At 41.5% G+C, this 25,696-nt stretch overlaps 2 protein-coding genes across 2 annotated transcripts in view; one reads left to right on the plus strand and one right to left on the minus strand.

Annotated features, from left to right (window-relative positions):
• Nucleotides 1-24,538, minus strand: part of LOC135472659 (NF-X1-type zinc finger protein NFXL1-like) — a 48,455-nt gene extending 23,917 nt beyond the window's left edge. The window contains 10 exon segments of the mRNA XM_064752264.1: nt 13,921-14,036; nt 14,465-14,579; nt 14,916-15,016; nt 16,529-16,690; nt 17,302-17,480; nt 19,480-19,610; nt 20,072-20,184; nt 21,999-22,181; nt 22,845-23,050; nt 24,460-24,538. Of these exon segments, the coding sequence (XP_064608334.1) occupies nt 13,921-14,036; nt 14,465-14,579; nt 14,916-15,016; nt 16,529-16,690; nt 17,302-17,480; nt 19,480-19,610; nt 20,072-20,184; nt 21,999-22,181; nt 22,845-23,034 (1,290 nt within the window). The 5' untranslated portion in view covers nt 23,035-23,050; nt 24,460-24,538.
• Nucleotides 559-9,697, plus strand: LOC135472660 (acetylcholinesterase-like). The gene is made up of 3 exons (XM_064752265.1): nt 559-930; nt 5,721-7,274; nt 9,004-9,697. The coding sequence occupies exons 2-3, from the start codon at nt 5,734-5,736 to the stop codon at nt 9,311-9,313; spliced, it is 1,851 nt and encodes a 616-aa protein (XP_064608335.1). The 5' UTR covers nt 559-930; nt 5,721-5,733; the 3' UTR covers nt 9,314-9,697.
• Nucleotides 24,539-25,696: the final 1,158 nt, after the last annotated feature.

The following is a 25,696-nucleotide window of genomic DNA, read 5'->3' on the forward strand; positions in this document are numbered from 1 at the left end:
ACATGATCTCCAGGCCCGTGAGATTCACTGATTACTGATGACTTCATTTGTATGTGTGTGTGTGAAGGCCATCATATGGTGGAGAGACAGTATAGATACATGATCTCCAGGCCCGTGAGATTCACTGATTACTGATGACTTCATTTGTATGTGTGTGTGTGAAGGCCATCATATGGTGGAGAGACAGTATAGATACAACATGATCTCCAGGCCCGTGAGAGTCACTGATTACTGATGACTTGGTGTGTGTGTATGTGTGTATGTGTGTGTGTGTGTGAAGGCCATCATATGGTGGAGAGACAGTATATATACAACATGATCTCCAGGCCAATGAGATTCACTGATTACTTCAGCTGCAGACCTTAACATCAAACTATATGGATTCATCTATAGATATATTGAAAGTAAAACACTATACATTACACGTACAAGTATTTTCACAAATTCCACCTTGTAAGCTAGATTTCAGAATGTCAGTAGAAGCATGGTGACAGCCTACACTGGCTGAGACTCAACAATCTTGATGAGAAAAGAAGTGTACTGAAAACACAACACTGTGGGTAGCCTTAATTTTCTAGACACTATGTGATGGTCATGCTACTCCAACAACTACTGCCCCACCCACACTGGCCACAGGTAGCTCAGTAGGGTGACACACTCGTGTGAGAAAGTAGGTCACTTGCCCCAGGTAGAGAAGCAGAGTAGGCTAAACTCTATTATATTGACAAGCGTATAAACTAGGTGCTGCATGACTCTGCTGAATGTCTGTTAGAGACTGAAAAATCCACGGTCAACAAGCTGACATATAGTGCTAAAGCAGAGCAGTTTGAGTACCTCCTGGGTGAAGAACAGTCACGAGTGCAGAAACCCGAACAGCCTATTGAACATCCTATTGAACAGCTTATTGAACAGCTCTATATCAAAATAACTGTGAGTAATTCTCAAGAAATAATATTATGCCTCAGTGGATTGCACTGTGGGTACATGTATTCCAAACAAATAAGAAAATAAAACACAAGCAAAGGGTTGCAGTTTTTAAGTTTAATGTCATGTCTGACCAGATCTGTTCTGAGCTTTCCTGATTAAAAATATTGCAGTCCCCATTGAGCAAGGTAAAGGTTACCATATCATGATTGTAAACAAGTCAACTTTTCATCGGAGCAAGGTCTATACAGAATAACTCTCTGTTAGAAGGTGGACTGCAAGATGTACTGCTGTAGACCTTAACATACTGCATTACGAGAAGCCACTTGTGGTTTTCTCCAACATTTTTGCACTGGGAAGGGGTCAGAGGAGAAACTGTCTCTGTCACATGCTGATTACTCAACCATTCAGTTCATACAGTCTTCAGCCACACTCACTTTAATACAGAAATTTCTGTTACAAAGCAAACAAGATAACAAAGTGCCTTATTAACTATGACTGTACACTCAGTTTTACTTACATGTACATAAGTAAATATTTACTGTCTTTGCAAATCTGTAATATGTACATGTGTACTCCCTACCAATATAGGTGAAGGTACATGTACAGCTATAGGTACAGGTACCTGTGGTTACAGATACATGTGGATGAGGCCACAGATACATGTACATGTACACGTGCCTGTGGATATAGATACATGTGGATGAGGCCATCCATACATGTACATGTGCCTGTGGTTATAGATACATGTGGATGAAGCCAAAGATACATGTACACATGCCTGTGGTTATAGACACATGTGGATGAGGCCACAGATACTTGTACATGTGCCTGTGGTTACAGATACATGTGGATGAGGCCACAGATACATGTACACATGCCTGTGGTTACAGATACATGTGGATGAGGCCACAGATACATGTACATGTACACGTGCCTGTGGTTATAGATACATGTGGATGAGGCCACAGATACATGTACATGTACACGTGCCTGTGGTTATAGATACATGTGGATGAGGCCACAGATACATGTACACGTGCCTGTGGTTATAGATACATGTGGATGAGGCCACAGATACATGTACACGTGCCTGTGGTTATAGATACATGTGGATGAGGCCACAGATACATGTACATGTACACATGCCTGTGGTTATAGATACATGTGGATGAGGCCACAGATACATGTACATGTGCCTGTGGTTACAGATACATGTGGATGAGGCCACAGATACATGTACATGTACACGTGCCTGTGGTTATAGATACATGTGGATGAGGCCATCCATACATGTACATGTGCCTGTGGTAACAGATACATGTGGATGAGGCCACAGATACTTGTACATGTGCCTGTGGTTATAGACACATGTGGATGAAGCCACAGATACATGTACATGTACACGTGCCTGTGGTTATAGATACATGTGGATGAGGCCATCCATACATGTACATGTGCCTGTGGTTACAGATACATGTGGATGAGGCCACAGATACTTGTACATGTGCCTGTGGTTATAGACACATGTGGATGAAGCCACAGATACATGTACATGTACACGTGCCTGTGGTTATAGACACGTGGATGAGGCCACAGATACATGTACATGTACACGTGCCTGTGGTTATAGATACATGTGGATGAGGCCATCCATACATGTACACGTACACGTGCCTGTGGTTATAGATACATGTGGATGAGGCCACAGATACATGTACACATGCCTGTGGTTACAGATACATGTGGATGAGGCCACAGATACATGTACATGTACACGTCCCTGTGGTTATAGATACATGTGGATGAGGCCACAGATACATGTACACATGCCTGTGGTTATAGACACATGTGGATGAGGCCACAGATACTTGTACATGTGCCTGTGGTTATAGACACATGTGGATGAGGCCATCAATACATGTACATGTGGCTGTGGTAACAGATACACGTGGATGAGGCCACAGATACATGTACACATGCCTGTGGTTATAGACACATGGGGATGAGGCCACAGATACATGTACACGTGCCTGTGGTTATAGACACATTTGGATGAGGCCACAGATACATGTACACACGCCTGTGGTTATAGACACATGTGGATGAGGCCATCCATACATGTACATTTGCCTGTGGTAAGAGGATACATGTGGATGAGGCCACAGATACATGTACACGTGCCTGTGGTTATACACACATGTGGATGAGGCCATCCATACATCTACACATGCCTGTGGTTATAGACACGTGGATGAGGCCATCCATACGTGTACACGTGCCTGTGGTTATAGATACATGTACATGTGGATGAGGCCACAGATACATGTACACGTGCCTGTGGTTATACACACATGTGGATGAGGCCATCCATACATGTACATGTGCCTGTGGTTATGGAAACATGTGGATGAAGGTATAGGTACCTGTGCCTAAAGTTATAGATACATGTGGATGAGGCCATCGGTACAAGAACATGTGCCTGTGGTTATAGATACATGTGGATGAGGCCATCCATACATGTACATGTACACGTGCCTGTGGTTATAGATACATGTGGATGAGGCCACAGATACATGTACATGTGCCTGTGGTTACAGATACATGTGGATGAGGCCATCGGTACAAGAACATGTGCCTGTTGTTATGGATACATATGGATGAGGCCATAGGGTCATGTACATGTGACTGTAGATTTAGATACATGTATATGGCCATTCAATAAAGTGGGTGTTAATCTTGGGCCAAAGAACAGACACGACAACACAAGAATGTGTCGAGATATAACAGAGCAACCTGTTTAATGCATCACTGGATGCTTCCCAACTGTTTGACTGATCAGATGATCACTGGATGCTTCCCAACTGTTTGACTGATCAGATGATCACTGGATGCTTCCCAACTGTTTGACTGATCAGATGATCACAGGATGCTTCCCAACTGTTTGACTGATCAGATGATCACTGGATGCTTCCCAACTGTTTGACTGATCAGATGATCACTGGATGCTCCCCAACTGTTTGACTGATCAGATGATCACTGGATGCTTCCCAACTGTTTGACTGATCAGATGATCACTGGATGCTTCCCAACTGTTTGACTGATCAGATGATCACTGGATGCTTCCCAACTGTTTGACTGATCAGATGGTCACTGGATGCTTCCCAACTGTTTGACTGATCAGATGATCACAGGATGCTTCCCAACTGTTTGACTGATCAGATGATCACAGGATGCTTCCCAACTGTTTGACTGATCAGATGATCACTGGATGCTTCCCAACTGTTTGACTGATCAGATGATCACTGGATGCTTCCCAACTGTTTGACTGATCAGATGATCACTGGATGCTTCCCAACTGTTTGACTGATCAGATGATCACTGGATGCTTCCCAACTGTTTGACTGATCAGATGATCACTGGATGCTTCCCAACTGTTTGACTGATCAGATGATCACTGGATGCTTCCCAACTGTTTGACTGATCAGATGATCACTGGATGCTTCCCAACTGTTTGACTGATCAGATGATCACTGGATGCTTCCCAACTGTTTGACTGATCAGATGATCACTGGATGCTTCCCAACTGTTTGACTGATCAGATGATCACTGGAGGCTTCCCAACTGTTTGACTGATCAGATGATCACTGGAGGCTTCCCAACTGTTTGACTGATCAGATGATCACTGGAGGCTTCCCAACTGTTTGACTGATCAGATGATCACAGGATGCTTTCCAACTGTTTGACTGATCAGATGATCACTGGAGGCTTCCCAACTGTTTGACTGATCAGATGATCACTGGAGGCTTCCCAACTGTTTGACTGATCAGATGATCACTGGAGGCTTCCCAACTGTTTGACTGATCAGATGATCACAGGATGCTTCCCAACTGTTTGACTGATCAGATGATCACTGGATGCTTCCCAACTGTTTGACTGATCATATGAAACTTAACACTTTCACAAGGCTTATCATTTTATCCTTCCTGCAATAACCTCAATACAAAAGACATATTCAGCTCTTATTTATTTACGAGTAAACACTGAAGGTACCTTTGCAAAAAAAATGTTCATAATGGCCAAACAGACATGACAATGAAGTCATCCTCTGATTTGGAGACAAAGAAACTAGGACAAGACTTCTGGTGTCTTTTAAGTCTCTCGGAAGACAAGGTTTGTCTGTGCATGTGAGTCACACATGCAGAAGCAGCACATGTCCACTGTGAAAACATCAGAGTCACACATGCAGAAGCAGCACATGTCCACTGTGAAAACATCAGTCACACATGCAGGAGCAGCACATGTCCACTGTGAAAACATCAGAGTCACACATGCAGAAGCAGCACATGTATACTGTGAAAACATCAGAGTCACACATGCAGAAGCAGCACATGTATACTGTGAAAACATCAGAGTCACACATCCAGAAGCAGCACATGTACACTGTGACAAGGTTATCTGCGACAAGATAAATCTCAAGATTGTAGTACACGGCAGGATATCTTATCATACTACAAACAGAATCAGCAAAAGCTTATATTTACCTTCATTACAGTTTCCTACAATTCTTGGAAATTGTAAGAACACTTAAAATTAATTTAAATAGTAATAAAGTTATAACCAAAACCATTACAAAAGAGAAATACATACACATACATGTATTTTCTTTCCAAGTTTTAGCTATTTTTTTTTTTTCAAGACTCTTTTGTACATCATTGAAGAACTCTCAAAGCCCACTTCACTTCTCTTCACCTCTCTGAGATGCTGTGCAATTAATTCACATTTCCTGCTTCCAGGTGCAGCAGAGACATGGCAGCATTAACCTGTCTAGCTATGCCGCTTCTGTGCTGCGCTGCCATGTCCACCGTGTTCATGCTGTGCAGTGGTCAAGGCATCCAGTCTCCGGTCAACACCACCAGTGGGATGGTCACCGGCAAAACTCTTGTCTACAAGAGTAAACGACTGCTGGAATTCAAAATGGTGCCATATGCTGAACCTCCGATAGGTAACCTCAGATTCAAACCTGCCCAGCTGAAGACAAGAGAAGCTGTGAAGATAGATGGGACGCAGAGTGACTACACTGTCTGTCCTCAGTCCACGATACACCTGACTCAGCTGGAGAGAGTGGCCTGGAATCTGGTCAGTGACAATAGGACTGTGTCAGAGGACTGCCTCTACCTTGATATCTACGTCCCCGAGTCCGCCAGCCCCAAGAACCTTCTTCCCGTCATGTTCTGGATCCATGGAGGAGGATACACCGCGGGGGCGGGGCGCCTTTCCTCTGGGCACGTCCTGGCCGCAGATTATGAGGTCATCCTGGTCACGACAAACTACCGCCTTGGTGCCTTAGGCTTCCTCAACACTGCTGATGACACGGTTGTTATGGACATTGGTCTACGCGATCAGGTTCTTGCCCTTCAATGGGTCAACAACAACATCGCTCACTTTGGTGGCGACCCTGACATGATAACCATTGCTGGTGAGTCGGCAGGGTCAGCAAGTGTTGCCCAGCTGATGACGTCACCTCTAACTGAGGGGCTTTTTAAGAGAGCCATACTAGAGAGCAGTGGCTTGAAGGCCCCATGGTCTTGTCTCTCCGATCCCAAAGCACCTACCATGGCTCTGGCTGCAAAGGTAAACTGCACTACTCAAACCAGTCAGGAGATGGTGGAGTGCCTAAAGTCTAAAAGGTGGGAAGAGTTGTTAATGTACCAGGGTACCACATGGGCACCTGCCTGCTCTGGTGGGGTCATACCCTACACCCAAGAAGAACTGGACACATCCCAGCTGAGCTCTGATGTCGCCAAGAGACTTGCCAAGGTCGATATTCTAATTGGGGTCAATTCTCAAGAAGGAAGCATCTTGTTTGAACTATTCTCCATCAACAATACTGATGACCAAGGAGGCGTATCACAAAAGCTTGCAGACAGCATGATCACAGTGCTGCTTCAAATGTCTGGTCTAAACTATGATTATATAGAAAAACTTCTGCCATCCGTAAGATTCCTTTATACAGACTGGACGATGCCAGGGAACACTCTGGCCAGGTCCAGGCAGGTAAATGACTTGTTTGGAGATTACTACTTCATTACCAGTGTGATAAAGTATATTCACCTGCATGCAAGAGTCCAGGTACCTGCTGAGGAGAAAGGACAGGCATATCTCTATCTTCTACAGCATCGTCCCTCGTGGATGACCCAGGCGCCGTGGCAATACGGAGCAGCCCATGGAGATGACCTCTTCTTGGTCTTTGGAAACCCTATAGAATACCCATCCCTTAACGCTACAGCCCAGGAGGTCGTTCTCAGTCAGACAATCATGACGTACTGGACAAACTTTGTCAAAACTGGGTAAGCTCCTTCAGCTTTGTTACAGGTGATAAATTGTGCTACATGTACATATCCATTCTAAGTAATACAGAACAACACATAGATAACTCTCTCTACACTTACTGAAGGATACACGAAACTCTTGGTATTTATTACTTAATATGTAGTATATAATGTGGCTTACCATTAAAATTACAAAAAGTCCTGTCCTCTTGACGCGTAGAAATGGCTTTAAATTACAGTAAGTCCGAAAATTATGTAGCCTGCTGAGGCGACGTCAACGTTGATAGCTGTCAAAACAGCTCTGTAGGGTTGTAGAGTTTGAATTTGGAGCGTTAAGCTGGTCCACCATTGCCAGTGAGTTCATCAATGACTTCATTTCCTGCATATTCCCAACCACTGACAGAAAATATTCATAAAATACAGAGGTTATTAAGAAATATAATATACGCCTCAAAAATGAAAAAAAAAATTTCATTTTTTGGCACACATTTTTCCATGTTCCTTAAAACGATACACTTCATTTTATAGTACCTTTCACGCATGCTTTCGAACCTGCTTTTCCCCATACACTTCATTTTATAGTACCTTATCCTTTAAACCTGCTTTCATTTCCCTCAAACACTTCGTTTTATAGTACCTTATCCTTTAAGCCTGCTTTCATTTCCCTCAAACACTTCATTTTATAGTACCTTATCCTTTAAGCCTGCTTTCATTTCCCTCAAACACTTCATTTTATAGTACCTTATCCTTTAAGCCTGCTTTCATTTCCCTCAAACACTTCGTTTTATAGTACCTTATCCTTTAAGCCTGCTTTCATTTCCCTCAAACACTTCATTTTATAGTACCTTATCCTTTAAGCCTGCTTTTCCCCATACACTTCATTTTATAGTACCTTATCCTTTAAGCCTGCTTTCATTTCCCTCAAACACTTCATTTTATAGTACCTTATCCTTTAAGCCTGCTTTCATTTCCCTCAAACACTTCATTTTATAGTACCTTATCCTTTAAGCCTGCTTTCATTTCCCTCAAACACTTCATTTTATAGTACCTTATCCTTTAAGCCTGCTTTCATTTCCCTCAAACACTTCATTTTATAGTACCTTATCCTTTAAGCCTGCTTTCAATTCCCTCAAACACTTCATTTTATAGTACCTTATCCTTTAAGCCTGCTTTTCCCCATACTCTTCATTTTATAGTACCTTATCCTTTAAGCCTGCTTTCATTTCCCTCAAACACTTCGTTTTATATTACTTTTTCACGTATCCTTTAAACCTGCTTTCCCCATATATTTTTCTGATGTAAATCTTTAAAAGAAAAAACTGACCCATGAAAGGGATTTGTTGCCAGATATAGCTCACCACACATTTCTGACACCACCACCAATTAATCTAAGCATTCAGTCTTACATCTGTATATCACTCATCAACTGTAAACAGGCATTCCTACACTGACGATATGTTCATTGCACGCCAGCTCCATCTGATGGTCACTCTTCTCAGCTGGTGAGGGTCAAAGAGGCATGATTTTGTCATGATTTGTAATCCATCTTAAATCTTTTTCTTATCCATACATGCACTGATCTGGTCTGGTGACAAAAGCATCTAGAACATTAACAAAAGAGACTTTTCCACATACATTGTTTGCATTCAATATGTAAATTTTTTCGATTTTAATAAAGCATTACAATAATTACGATAAAGACTGAAAAGTACTCTACAGGGATTATGTCATATCTCTATCCCCACAGGAATCCCAACACACCCGAGACCAGAGTCAATGCCACCTCCCTCGTCCAATGGCCACAGTTTGAGCTAGACAACCAGACGTATCTCCAGCTTGACATCCCCACCAGCGATGTCTCTGCTGACCACAGGCTGTTTCCCAGGCGTATGGCCTTTTGGACAGAGTACTTTCCATCAGAACTGGAACGTCTAAAGTCTGTGATGGCCCCAGCTCCCTCATGTGAGAAGGAGCCTTCAAGAAGCTCCATCACCCATGCCACTCTCTTCACCATGGTCATCTCTTTTGTCGTTGTAGCTTCACTCCAAGGGAGATAGCATCCCATACCTTTATCTACCATGCAAAGGCAATCTGAAGTCCTCTTGATTGATTTGCAAGTCCTCTAGGAACCTCACTTGTTTTTCATGAATGATATTAAAAATTATTATTTTTAATAGTGCCCAAATTCAACTGAGCAAAGTAATATTTAATACATGGTGGAGATATGATATACAAATATGAGGCTATACATCTGCTACAATCTATCAATGTACAAGACCTGACAATCAATGAGCTACATAAAGTTACATTTGCAATCAGATTGTTAAAACACAGTTTAAACTTAGAGTTTTGTATATCCTGTTTATATGTAACTCAGCTGATGATCTTTAATATAACATCTTCTCTGTCCATACCTGCTTGTTTTCTATGTTCTTGTACATACCTTGTTTTCTATGTTCTTGTACATACCTTGTTTTCTATGTTCTTGTACATACCCTTGTTTTCTATGTTCTTGTACATACCTTGTTTTCTATGTTCTTGTACATACCTTGTTTTCCGATTTAACTCTACTTACGTTTGAACTACATGAACCTTTTTATAGATAATACTTACACATCCCAGTCTAGGAGTGCTATGTAAGCTAAACTGCTAGCAACCAACATTGTACACATAATGCATAGACATCCCAGTCTAGGAGTTCTATGTAAGCTAAACTGCTGGCAACCAACGTTGTATACATAATGCATATACATCCCAGTCTAGGAGTGCTATGTAAGCTTAACTGCTGGCAACCAACGTTGTATACATAATGCATATACATCCCAGTCCAGGAGTGCTATGTAAGCTAAACTGCTAGCAACCAACATTGTATACATAATGCATAGACATCCCAGTCTAGGGAGTTCTATGTAAGCTAAACTGCTGGCAACCAACATTGTATACATAATGCATATACATCCCAGTCTAGGAGTGCTATGTAAGCTAAACTGCTGGCAACCAACGTTGTATACATAATGCATATACATCCCAGTCTAGGAGTGCTATGTAAGCTAAACTGCTGGCAACCAACGTTGTATACATAATGCATATACATCCAGTCTAGGAGTGCTATGTAAGCTAAACTGCTGGCAACCAAAGTTGTATACATAATGCATATACATCCCAGTCTAGGAGTGCTATGTAAGCTAAACTGCTGGCAACCAACGTTGTATACATAAGGCATATACATCCCAGTCTAGGAGTTCTATGTAAGCTAAACTGCTGGCAACCAACATTGTACAGATAGTACATATACATCCCAGTCTAGGAGTGCTATGTAAGCTAAACTGCTGGCAACCAACATTGTCTACATAATGCATGTACATCCCAGTCTAGGAGTGCTATGTAAGCTAAACTGCTGGCAACCAACATTGTATACATAATGCATAGACATCCCCATCTAGGAGTTCTATGTAAGCTATACTGCTGGCAACCAACGTTGTATACATAATACATATACATCCCAGTCTAGGAGTGCTATGTAAGCTAAACTGCTGGCAACCAACGTTGTATACATAATGCATATACATCCCAGTCTAGGAGCTCTATGTAAGCTAAACTGCTGACAACCAACGTTGTATACATAATGCATATACATCCCCATCTAGGAGTTCTATGTAAGCTATACTGCTGGCAACCAACGTTGTATACATAATGCATATACATCCCAGTCTAGGAGTGCTATGTAAGCTAAACTGCTGGCAACCAACGTTGTACAGATAGTACATATACATCCCAGTCTAGGAGTGCTATGTAAGCTAAACTGCTGGCAACCAACATTGTATACATAATGCATAGACATCCCCATCTAGGAGTTCTTTGTAAGCTAAACTGCTGGCAACCAACGTTGTATACATAATGCATATACATCCCAGTCCAGGAGTGCTATGTAAGCTAAACTGCTGGCAACCAACGTTGTATACATAAGGCATATACATCCCAGTCTAGGAGTGCTATGTAAGCTAAACTGCTGGCAACCAACATTGTATACATAATGTATATACATCCCAGTCTAGGAGTGCTATATAAGCTAAACTGCTGGCAACCAACACTGTATAGATAATACATATACGTCCCAGTCTAAGAGTGCTATGTAAGCTTAACTGCTGGCAACCAACATTGTATACATAATACATATACATCCCAGTCCAGGAGTTCTATGTAAGCTTAACTGCTGGCAACCAACGTTGTATACATAATGCATATACATCCCAGTCCAGGAGTGCTATGTAAGCTAAACTGCTGGCAACCAACGTTGTATACATAATGCATATACATCCCAGTCCAGGAGTTCTATGTAAGCTAAACTGCTGGCAACCAACGTTGTATACATAATGCATATACATCCCAGTCCAGGAGTTCTATGTAAGCTAAACTGCTGGCAACGAACGTTTTATACATAATGCATATACATCCAGTCTAGGAGTGCTATGTAAGCTAAACTGCTGGCAACCAACATTGTATACATAATGCATGTACATCCCAGTCTAGGAGTTCTATGTAAGCTAAACTGCTGACAACCAACGTTGTATACATAATGCATATACATCCCAGTCTAGGAGTGCTATGTAAGCTAAACTGCTGGCAACCAACATTGTATACATAATGCATAGACATCCCCATCTAGGAGTTCTATGTAAGCTATACTGCTGGCAACCAACGTTGTATACATAATACATATACATCCCAGTCTAGGAGTGCTATGTAAGCTAAACTGCTGGCAACCAACGTTGTATACATAATGCATATACATCCCAGTCTAGGAGTTCTATGTAAGCTAAACTGCTGACAACCAACGTTGTATACATAATGCATATACATCCCCATCTAGGAGTTCTATGTAAGCTATACTGCTGGCAACCAACGTTGTATACATAATGCATATACATCCCAGTCTAGGAGTGCTATGTAAGCTAAACTGCTGGCAACCAACGTTGTACAGATAGTACATATACATCCCAGTCTAGGAGTGCTATGTAAGCTAAACTGCTGGCAACCAACATTGTATTCATAATGCATAGACATCCCCATCTAGGAGTTCTTTGTAAGCTAAACTGCTGGCAACCAACGTTGTATACATAATGCATATACATCCCAGTCCAGGAGTGCTATGTAAGCTAAACTGCTGGCAACCAACGTTGCATACATAAGGCATATACATCCCAGTCTAGGAGTGCTATGTAAGCTAAACTGCTGGCAACCAACATTGTATACATAATGCATATACATCCCAGTCTAGGAGTGCTATATAAGCTAAACTGCTGGCAACCAACACTGTATAGATAATACATATACGTCCCAGTCTAAGAGTGCTATGTAAGCTTAACTGCTGGCAACCAACATTGTATACATAATACATATACATCCCAGTCCAGGAGTTCTATGTAAAGCTTAACTGCTGGCAACCAACGTTGTATACATAATGCATATACATCCCAGTCCAGGAGTGCTATGTAAGCTAAACTGCTGGCAACCAACATTGTATACATAATGCATATACATCCCAGTCCAGGAGTTCTATGTAAGCTAAACTGCTGGCAACCAACGTTGTATACATAATGCATATACATCCCAGTCCAGGAGTTCTATGTAAGCTAAACTGCTGGCAACCAACGTTTTATACATAATGCATATACATCCCAGTCTAGGAGTGCTATGTAAGCTAAACTGCTGGCAACCAACATTGTATACATAATGCATGTACATCCCAGTCTAGGAGTTCTATGTAAGCTAAACTGCTGACAACCAACGTTGTATACATAATGCATATACATCCCAGTCTAGGAGTGCTATGTAAGCTAAACTGCTGGCAACCAACTTTGTATACATAATACGTAAGTTACACATCAAAGTGTCTGAACATTTATTCAAAGGCTGTTTTAGCCATTGAACATTCCTGTCATGTACAAGAGTGCTGTGTACACAAGTTAGGTGGCTTAACAGGTGTACTGGGATACTGGGATAACTCAGTATCCCAGTACACTTGACCTTGGGTTTCTTTCACCGTCACTTTATCTTGCATGCTTTAATACAGTGTACATGTACATATATGCTATGTGAAAAAAACAATCTATAAACCGCACTTCCAGTCAGCTAAACACACCGTCAAAGCTATCACCAACAGCTTCTCTATTATTCTCTCATGAAAGAACAGCTAACATCACACAAGGAAAATCACACATGATTTAATAAAACCAGAGATAGCACAACTCAACCTGAACCTACGGACAAATCATAGCTAACATCACACAGGGGAAATCAAACATGATTTTATAAAACTAGAGACAGAGCACAACTCAACCTGAACCTACGGACAAAGCATTGCTAACATCACACAGGGGAAATCAAACATGATTTTATAAAACTAGAGACAGAGCACAACTCAACCTGAACCTATTCACAGAGCACAGCTAATATCACAAAAGGGGAAATCAAACATGATTTAAAAAAGCTAGAGACAGTGTGCAACTCAACCTGGACCTAGGGACAAAGCACAGCTAATATCACATTGAGGAAATCAGGTACAAGTACTTCCCCAACTGATCTAGAGACTCTTATGTACACAGAAAGCTGATGGGCACGTCCTCACTCCTCTCGTTACGTGAGGTACATGTAGTGTACTTACCGCTCCACAAGGTCCAGTGTGACACTTCTGTGTGCACAGGTGAGAGCCACAGTCCAGCTCTTTCCCACAGGTATCCACACAAGTGGGTACATCCTCAGTACACGGCAGTTCAAACTCTGAATGATAAAGTCACGACTTTCATTACTTGAGACTAATGTTCCAATACCACACAAACACACATTATACATGTTATAACAAAAAATCACGCGTTCAGTTATCAACTTATGTGTAACATCAGATTCACATAGGTCCACAGTTCATCATTACATGGGATCACATACATTCAAAAATGACTATGAATGGTTGCACAGATCTTGCCGGTCATGGCATAATTTTTAGTTATGTCGCCTTTCCTTTAAACCCTTTATCAAACAAAATGATGACTCTGATGTCTAATATTGTGCACTCCACAGTAATTTTACTTTCCTGAACATGAACACTTACACTTCTTAACTTTAGCAGAAGATGATCCATTGACATATCCAGGTCAATACAGAAATCCAAAGCCTTTACTGAATCATAACGTTGAACATCAAACACTCACTGGTTTTTCCACAGGGACAGAAGCGAAGGCCAGCTCGTGGACAAGGGCCACAACTCCGTGGATGACACACCTTTTCACAGGTGTGGTGGCCGCATGACAGGCTCTTCCCACAGGTCTGTGAAAGGACACTCACACAGGAAGTTAAAGTGAACATAAAGTCTGCCACTACTTAAACATAGAAAAATGATATAGGACCCAGTTATTACAGAAAAATATGTAAAAAAACTCTATAAAGTTTGAAAGCCAGGGTGATATGGCACTGGCGGACAATTCACTCCGAGCAGCAATGCTGTAGAAGCACGTATGAACTTGGCAATCAATAGCACTGAAAGCGTCATGTGATAATTGGCTGTCATAATAGTTAACCATTAGACATTCAGTACAGTGGCACACAAATACAGAAGCAAATTTTAAGAGACCCCTACTCGACAATGCAGGGTTCATCTCTCACCTTAGTACACTGCCAGGTTGGGCTAGCACAAGGTCGAGTCTCTACCTGCTTCCCACACTGACACTTCTGGGTGCTGGTTTTCGGACACGGAGAACATTCACCTGTTAAACACGCAGGATTTTGTTACTACTGCAAACATTTACATGTAAACATTTCAGAATAATAATGAATATCCTTGTCAACAAATTTGGATCAAAATGTAATTAGAATTTAACATACACAGATTCAACATACGTTGACTGAAAGGCTGACTAAATGTCAGCATCCCCAGGTACCTTTAGGTACCATCACAATTGGTCTGTTCTCTAAAACCCAATGCAGTTAAAGAGACAACTTCACTCAATTTCTTCAAGGAGAAACTTTTCTAAATTATCGAACACTAGAACATGCAATAGAAGGATATTTTCTCAAAAAAACATCTTGAAGAACATGGCTGAAATAGTTGATATAGTCACAATAATAAATTCATTTAAACTATATCAAAATATTCAACATGATGTATACTCAAAAGTGAATGTATAAACATATCTGTGCATCTCAACTTTTCAGTCAAAAAGCCAGCTAAGTTTTAGTGTAGTGCAAGGACAAAATCATTTACAGGGTTTTTCACACATGCTTTCGAGTTTTTCTTTTTTCATTACAAGAACATTTTCCTGTATAGCCATCATGAATTTGTGGGGCCAATACTGAAGAGAGTTTTGAGGGAAATAACCGCAAAGAATATGTACAAGGTGGAAATAACTGCACAAAACATGTACAATGGAGAAATAACCACACAAAACATGTACAATGGAGAAATAATCACACCAAACGTACAATGGAGAAATAGCCACACCTAACATGTACGCTGGAGAAATAACCACACAAAACACATACAATGGGGAAATTACCACACAAAACAATGGGGAAATAACCACACTAAACATACAATGGGGAAAAAACACACCAAACAATGGAGAAATAACCACACAAAACAAAGGGGAAATAACCGCACAAAACATGCACAATGAAGAAATAACCACACAAAATATGCACAATGGAGAAATAACCACACCTAACAATGGGGAAATAACCACATAAAACATGTACAACGGGGAAATAACCGCACAAAACATGCAAAATGGAGAAATAACCACACCTAACATATACAGTGGGGAAATAACCGCACAAAACATGCACAATGGAGAAATAACCACAACAAACGTACAATGGAGAAATAACTACACCAAACAATGGGGAAATAACCACAACTAACATGTGCAATGGGGAAATAACCACACCTAACATGTGCGATGGGGAAAGAAATAACCACACCTAACATGTGCAATGGGGAAATAACCACACCTAACGTGCGATGGGGAAATAACCACACACAACATGTACAATGGGGAAAATAACCACACAAAACATGTACAATGGGGAAATAACCACACAAAACAATGGGGAAATAACCACACCAAACAAGGAGTTCTGCCAGGTATACTCCCACAATAATGCTGGCTGCTATCGTATAGGTGAAATATTCTTGAGTACGTCATAAAACACCAATCAAATAAATACATACATAAATAAATAAATACAATGCACAGGTGAAGCCGTGAATCAGGACTAACCTGGATGACAAGGCTGTTCACATCTGTGCTGTCCACAAGTCAGCAGTCTGCCACACGGCTGACCACATGCCCAGGTGCGCGCACTACATCGCCTCGTCTGTGGGGAGGACTTGCCACAGTAACACTTCACCCTAACTGTCTGAGGGCAGGACGGACAAGCACCTGTCAGGTACACAGAACATACAATCTACATCACAACACGACCTGTGCTTCACAGGGTTTGTAACACAAATTCTACAGCAGCTGTCAGTATAATTATCAGGTATGCAAATTTCAGAATAACTTCTCAAAAATCAAGTTAGCCAGTCAAACTTTCTGAATTTTCACCAAAGTTTACATTTACATGTAGACCTTTAACATCTCCCTTTCAAGTCACAGTGCCAAAGCTTGCCTGGTTTAGTACACATTCAGAACATATACACAGTTGGCAGAGCAAATCATACAAAGAAATAAACAACTTTCTGGTGTTGTGATTCAGGTGTCCTTTAAGAAAGTGAATTAACTGAAACAAAGCCGAAAGTCCAGAGAATGAATTCCCATTCATCAATTCAATAATAAAAAACATTGTTTACAAATTCATTACATGTACAAAGTGGGGAGTGCAACTGTAGAAGGACAAAATGTAGTAAAGTACCTTGGAAATTTGTAAATTTAAAACCAGGAAACTACAGTCAACATAGATGTTTACCACAAGTTTTAGCATGGGTAATATCCTTGTCATGAGGCTACAGCCAGGTATTAGGTGGATATGCATGCACTGAATCCCACACTACCTGGATGACACAGCAGGAGACACTCGTGGCCACACTCTGGCTTCAGGCGACGCCCACAGGTCTGACCACAGGAGTGAGGCACCAGCCAGGGGTCAAATTTGGGGTCCCCCTTCCTCCCACAGAAGCACAGGTAACGGGTGGGGCACTCATACTGCTTGTACTCGTGGCGACATTTGGGACTGGAAAACAGTATGCGTGTGACTGAGATTCTGTCTTAGCAGTTCACAAGTTTTCACAGGTTTTCTTAAAATAGTCAATCATTTCCATTTATCATTGTTAAGGTACCTCCTCCTTCTCCCTGTTGACCTTGGTCTCCAGACAACCCCTTCCCCACCCCACACCCCCCCCCCACACCCCACACCCACCCACGGCAGTTCTGGTACACATCACTTACCAGTACCAGGGAGCCTCCTTCTCACTGATCTCCCCTCGGTTCTGATACACTTCCTTATACACCCCTTCCTTTACACATCACCTACCAGTACCAGGAAACCTCCTTCTCACTGATGTCCCCTTGGTATTGATACACTTGCTGACACACCCCTTCCTTTACACATCACTTACCAGTACCAGGAAACCTCCTTCTCACTGATCTCCCCTTGGTTCTGATACATTTGCTGACACACCCCTTCCTTCACACATCACTTACCAGTACCAGGGAACCTCCTTCTCACTGATCTCCCCTTGGTTCTGATACACTTCCTTATGCACCCCTTCCTTCACTCATCACTTACCAATACCAGGGAACCTCCTTCTCACTGATCTCCCCTTGGTATTGATACACTTGCTGACACACCCCTTCCTTTACACATAACTTACCAGTACCAGGAAACCTCCTTCTCACTGATCTCCCCTTGGTTCTGATACACTTCCTTATGCACCCCTTCCTTTACACATCACTTACCAGTACCAGGGAACCTCCTTCTCACTGATCTCCCCTTGGTATTGATACACTTGCTGATACACCCCTTCCTTTACACATCACTTACCAGTACCAGGAAACCTCCTTCTCACTGATCTCCCCTCGGTTCTGATACACTTGCTGACACACCCCTTCCTTTACACATAACTTACCAGTACCAGGAAACCTCCTTCTCACTGATCTCCCCTTGGTATTGATACACTTGCTGACACACCCCTTCCTTTACACATCACTTACCAGTACCAGGAAACCTCCTTCTCACTGATCTCCCCTTGGTTCTGATACATTTGCTGACACACCCCTTCCTTCACACATCACTTACCAGTACCAGGGAACCTCCTTCTCACTGATCTCCCCTTGGTTCTGATACACTTCCTTATGCACCCCTTCCTTCACTCATCACTTACCAATACCAGGGAACCTCCTTCTCACTGATCTCCCCTTGGTATTGATACACTTGCTGACACACCCCTTCCTTTACACATCATTTACCAGTACCAGGGAACCTCCTTCTCACTGATCTCCCCTTGGTTCTGATACACCTCCTAATACACCCCTTCTTTTACACGTCACTTACCAGTACCAGGGAACCTCCTTCTCACTGATCTCCCCTTGGTTATGATACACCTCCCGATACACCCCTTCTTTTACACGTCACTTACCAGTACCAGGGAACCTCCTTCTCACTGATCTCCCCTCGGTTCTGATACACTTGCTGACACACCCCTTCCTTTACACATAACTTACCAGTACCAGGAAACCGCCTTCTCACTGATCTCCCCTTGGTATTGATACACTTGCTGACACACCCCTTCCTTTACACATCACTTACCAGTACCAGGAAACCTCCTTCTCACTGATCTCCCCTTGGTTCTGATACATTTGCTAACACACCCCTTCCTTCACACATCACTTACCAGTACCAGGGAACCTCCTTCTCACTGATCTCCCCTTGGTTCTGATACACTTCCTTATGCACCCCTTCCTTCACTCATCACTTACCAGTACCAGGAAACCTCCTTCTCACTGATCTCCCCTTGGTATTGATACACTTGCTGACACACCCCTTCCTTTACACATAACTTACCAGTACCAGGGAACCTCCTTCTCACTGATCTCCCCTTGGTATTGATACACTTGCTGACACACCCCTTCCTTTACACATCACTTACCAGTACCAGGGAACCTCCTTCTCACTGATCTCCCCTTGGTTCTGATACACTTGCTGACACACGCTTCCTTTACACATCACTTACCAGTACCAGGGAACCTCCTTCTCACTGATCTCCCCTTGGTTCTGATACACTTGCTGACACACCCCTTCCTTCACCCATCTCTGTACACACTGAATGTGGAACATCCCATAGCATCCCTTACAGTTCCAAATCTGCCCAAGAAAACCACAATCAAAGTAAAAATAATCATAAATGACCATGAAATATGTTAAAGTACAATAATAAAAAAACTCGGAAAATTTTGCAATATATTGAATGAAATTGTCAAGAAAAAATATATAACCTTACAACATATTATTAAATCAATATAAAACTTGAAAATATTCAACTTAATACATTTGCAAAGTTTCAGTTAAAAATTGTAAAGAGTTAAATAAAAAAAGTGCAGAAAACTCTAAGTGGGAGAGACATACATACAGACAGACAACAGGCAGTCTAGGTGAACAGGCTAGGTGGCCCTCTCAGTCATCAGCAAATAGGGAATTATTATTCCTCAAAATCTCCCATTCAAACTAGCAGTTTCACAACTACAGATGTACAATTCTGAAAACATTTCCTAACAAATGCAACGTAATCACAGACTGACATGATGTTGTAGCTGCCTCTGACTTACCGGATCCTCCTTCTTGATAATCTCAATACAGATCAAACAAGCAGAGGTGCCGGACCGGAAACTGTGCAGTAAATCTTCCTGGGCTTTGTCAAGATCTACGCAGTTATCTCCTCCTGAAATGAAAAACAATATCATGCTTGAGGTCGCACATGCACAATTCAGGCCCTTGGGTCCAAGATTTCCCTCTGAACTGAAGACGGAGCACTGACTAGGTAATACTACCACACACACACTTTGGGCTGTTGATGCACTATAAATTTCTAAGGGTTTGTGTCCTACTTACAAATGTTACCACCTCTTTATTTAACATGCCATTGTTTTCCCATGCGGCCCATGAGCATCTGTGGTTGATGTTTTGGTGGTGAAAAATAGAATCGCAGTCACAGCATCAATTTCTTGTCCTTTAAAACTCATCTGGTATTTAATACTTCCACTTCACTGTACAATAAGCCTTCCAAACACCATCTTTGTCTATTCCTGCATGTTGAGTTGTTCTACAATTGGAATACTTAAAATAACCTTGTGATATATTTCTACATGATGTCAGATTCTCAATACAAGACCTCAACGTGATTGACGTGCTTAATTAGGTCAGTCATGTAGACAGCATCACCTGGTGAGTAGCTCAAAACAGACCCTATTCTCGAGTTCAGTTGAGATTATCTGAGGAAATATCCAATAAAGGTCAGTGATTGCGAAAGGTACATAAATGTCTTAGCTTGCGGGCAGACCATAAATTAAGTACATTTGCATATTAAGTGATATGCAGAGAGCTTTACCGATGTGGGAGCTGAATACAGATACGATGTCATAATGGAGTGCACACGTCCTTGATAATGATGACAGCTGTCTCCGTTTGTCAGTAAATATAAGAAATCCTTAAACTGGATTTTCGGGCTAGGCAATTGCAAGAATCTTGTCTAGCATTTTTCACATGGAGCAATTGTTTTCCTGCTACATATGTGCACCAGTTTTTGACCTTTCTGACCTGTCAGGGCACATCATCTTGCACATCAAAAGTTGATTTCTTTTCGCTTTTAAAAGCATTTTCCCAAAATTACTGACGTACAAAAAGATCAGTCAAGCATACTATTCATAGGCTGGATTTTCTGGCTGCTATAGGTCTACGTAGGCCTATTCTAGCTGTTATGCTTGAGCATGTTGGGCCAGTAGTGCTGTATGCACTACCCCCACGTGCCAGTAGTGCACCATGCACTATCCCCATGTGCCAGTAGTGCTGTATGCACTATCCCCACGTGCCAGTAGTGCTGCATGCACTATCCCCACCTGTCAGTAGTGCTGTATACACTATCCCCACGTGCCAGTAGTGCTGCATGCACTATCCCCACATGCCATTAGTGCTGTATGCACTATCCCCAAGTGCCAGTATGTGCTGTATGCACTATCCCACATGCCAGTAGTGCACCATGCACTATCCCCACATGCCAGTAGTGCTGAATGCACTATCCCCACATGCCACTAGTGCTGTATGCACTATCCCCACGTGCCAGTATTGCTGTATGCACTATCCTCAAGTGCCAGTAGGGCTGTATGCACTATCCCATGTGCCAGTAGTGCACCATGCACTATCCCCACATGCCAGCAGTGCTGCATGCACTATCCCCACATGCCAGTAGTGCTGTATGCACTATCCCCACGTGCCAATAGTGCTGCATGCACTATCCCCATGTGCCAGTAGTGCTCCAAGCACTATCCCCACGTGCCAGTAGTGCTGCATGCACGATACCCACGTGCATTAAGGCATCAGTCTCAGACACAGATGCTAAATATAGAAATTTTGACGAAATACAGGAACTGGATTTAGCAGATACACAAGAGTTTGGCAAGTGTGCAGTTTACAATTATTTATCACTTGAGTTTAATATATTACATATCCGCATCCATATCAAAAAGAAAAGGAAAGTACCAGCATCTCTGGAATAAGACTTGAAGAGCTCATTCAGCACAGTATCACTAATGTCATCTTCTTCCTCATCTGACAACTCCACATCCACACAATCAAGGTATTTCTTCGCAGCCTCCTGAAATTTCATCCGATTTGCCTCAAGCTTCTGATCAGCAGCTTCTAGTAGGCTTTCTCCTGACATGACTAGAATTCAAGAGAAAAAGGGCGTATACAGAGTAGAAACAATCACTTGTCACAAATAAAAACAAATATTATATCAGTTGATCAACTCAATGAAACATGCGAGACCAAATTACGATAACTTTGAAAAGATATTTGCTCAGTAAAACAAAGAACACTCATGTGCCTACTCTATAAGGTGTCATTTTGATACTGGAGGGAATAAGGTAAATGTCCTTGTATGAATTTTGATGAAGTTGCTTAATTTAATCTCACACATTTCCACAAATGAAGTGTTTTGGACATGTTTATGAAAGCCCAACCTGCATTCTTCAGTCTGAGACTTTGTGTGTAATGGATTATATGCTACTGACGTGATATCACTCGCACCCACTGACATGATATCATTCGCATCTACTGACGTGATATCACTTGCATCTACTGACGTGATAATACATACACGTGAGAGCAGTTATTTCTGACCATCAACTGCCCTGTCAATTGCACACAAAAAGCTTACAAGTCATTTCTTACATCAGTAAAGTTATTATAAAATAATTATCAGAAATATTTCTAGACCTTGTAAAAAGTGGACTACAGTGTATGATAACGACCACAAATTTGGGTAAAATACAGCAGAGACAAATGTTTGTTTGCAGGTTTAAGCCAGCTGGCTGTACCCTCTACCTGGTGGTCTGCCTGCATCACCTCTATTTCCTAAGAGTCCATTTCTCTGTGAGGCTCTGTTAGTGTTCTGCTGAGAAGGCTTGTCCTGCCTCCAAACCTGACCTCCAGGTTTACCTCCACCGGCTTGCTCTCCTCTACCACGTCCCCTCCCTCGCCCCCTCCCCCTCAGGTACACAGGTTTGTCAGCCATGTCAAAGTGTCATAATCTGTGTAAAAAGCACAATTGTCTTATATGATAGTAAGATGCTCACCAGCTGATTTTCACAGACAGCTTTAATTGGACTGATCACAACATTACATTTTTTTGCAGGTTTTGGCTTAAACCATTTAAAATATTTTAAATGATGCATATACGACCTTTAATTAGTTCTTAGAGTTAAACTAGAGCAATAGTGTGGTGTGAGATTTTATCTGCACTTTTATCTGTGCTGTAAAGCTAAAATTTAAATAGTAAATGTTGCACACACATGTCATATGATTCACTTTCAAGCTTTCAATAAGTAATAAATCTTGACAGTTTTGGTTTACGCTATACTAAAGAATGTTTCACATATACAAGGGCAGCCAGAATTATGCAAGGATCAGAAAGACAATGGGTTGACAAAAAGAAGAAACTCTATATCATAGCCATAATTTTGACATTTTTCGCATTTCTGAACTAAATTCTAAATTTTTCTGATACATTTTTTACATAAATAAACAGGAATTCCTCCAAAAAGAATGATTGTGCCTGATTGTGGTAGGAGGAAACCAGGCACCCCCCAGGATGAAAAACATGACCATCCACAGACTGCTGAAATACTTTCCCATGTACGACTGGAGTGAGTGAGTGCTTGGGGTTTAACATTGTAATTGACAATTTTTCAGTCATATGACGACGAAGGAGTTCTTACAGTCCATGTAATGTGCCTCCTTGTTGTGGGACAGATTTCCACTGCTCTCTCATCTATTGTGCTGCTTCACTGAGACGACTTACCAAAGACAAATCAGTGGTCTCACCCAAGCCATTACACCTTTACGGGTCAACCAGTTGTTGCACTTCCCCTGAATGCTGTGAGCCAATCGAGGAAGCTACAACTTCCTCTTTTAAGGTCTTCGGGGTGAACACCTTAAAACCTTAGATATACGGCCCCCGAAGCAGACGCTCCAACTGAGCCCTAGGGGTCGGTCTATGTATGACCAGAGAGAGAGTCAGAGGTTTCAGTTACTGTGCTCCGATTGCACGCTAAGCACTACGACTCGGTCCCCTAGCCTAGTTCACCAAATCAAACGATCCACTGCTATTCCGTTCGTCCGCAATAGTCATAGGAGGCCCACCAGCTGTTTAGTGATGGCTGTCGCTAACAAAATTTACTGCAATGTTTCATTCATGAACTTTAAACATAGTTTTGAAGGTCCGATATTGCAAAGACAACTTTTCCTTTCAAATGTAGGCTTCTGTTTCAAATCTTTGAGGAAGTGACATAGCCATCGAGCCCAAAAACCTCACTTTACAACAACAACAACTTCCATGCCGGTACGAAAAATTAAATCATATTATAGACGCGTTTCATAAAATCAAACAAATGTTTGTATGAAAGCCAGAGAACATATATCGTTTGTCAACGATTCTCACCAAAATATTTACTGACATTAGCTTAATAGCCTGGAAAATTAGTTCTGTTCCAAAGACGGTTTTCACCACGTTATCGTCTTGACAAGTTTGGATTATCTCCCTTGTTAACAGTTGGCAAACGTCATATATTTCTAGAAATTTAAGCGGAAATCATACGTACATGTAGCTAGTCAGTAGCGAATATAAAATATTTTCCAAAATGTTTATTTACCTGATTGGTGATTTACGCCGTACTCTATAATATTTCACTCTATAACATATATATCTATATATATATATATCACTATATATATATATATATATATATATATATATATATATATATATATATATATATATATATATATATATATACACGCCAATATAATTAAGTCTGATTATTAGGCCTACACTTAATAACTAGGCCTAATGTATAACATCAAAATAATATATTCGAGTAATACATTGCACTAGAAAATGGGCCTATAGGCCTACAGATTAGGCCTAGATACACTAGTAGTGGCGCAGTGTCATAATGGGTAGAGCGACCTGGAATCATGTCCGGCCTGGTCATACCAAAGACTTTAAAGATGGCACTTGTTGTTGCCACGATTGGCGTTCATCACTAAGACGTGAGAGCGAGGAAACAGCATTGGTTGGCCTGTTTTCAATAGTCAGAAGTCAGTAATGTGACTGGGTCAGTGTCATAGCCTACGCATGTCGATATAGAAAACGCGTAGCCTTTAGTAATTAAATATGTACACACATCTGACTCCTCTCGAACATTGTCTTCTGGTTCGAGTGTTATATGTTGATTACCATACGATACTAATATCCTATATTAAATATATTATATCGTCATCACTGGATCACTGGATACTCTTCTCAAAATTACCAGATATTTTGTCGTATTACGACATATACTTTTGGGAAATATTTCTATGAAAAGGTAATTACTTGGGATATTCTAAAATAACGGTAAATTTCCACTGGATTTGCGCTGATTGAGTTTTTGCCAAACATCTTTTGTATAGGTCTATAGCTTTTTAATCAAGGTATAGATATGCCATAGTTGGTACATGCAGGCTACACATACATCAATCGGCAAACCCTCTAAAATGCTAGCTTCACTGACATATGAAATGCGCAAAAAGTTGGGGCCTGTTGAACTGTAATCTGCCAGCCAACTTCATGCACATTCGTGATTATAATGTGCAGTGACATGCGTTGATTTACCGGTATATGTTTTTGTGAACGC

This window comes from Liolophura sinensis, chromosome 8 (genome assembly GCF_032854445.1).
Source record: "Liolophura sinensis isolate JHLJ2023 chromosome 8, CUHK_Ljap_v2, whole genome shotgun sequence".
In the NCBI taxonomy this organism is placed as follows: domain Eukaryota; kingdom Metazoa; phylum Mollusca; class Polyplacophora; order Chitonida; family Chitonidae; genus Liolophura; species Liolophura sinensis.

What these genes read in the sequence shown, in the direction of transcription:
- LOC135472660 (XM_064752265.1), top strand. Translation starts at nt 5,734, where the DNA reads ATGGCAGCATTAACCTGTCTAGCTATGCCGCTTCTGTGCTGCGCTGCC. An exon ending in ACAAACTTTGTCAAAACTGG is followed by an intron (nt 7,275 to 9,003) that starts GTAAGCTCCTTC and finishes CTATCCCCACAG; the next exon opens with GAATCCCAACACACCCGAGA.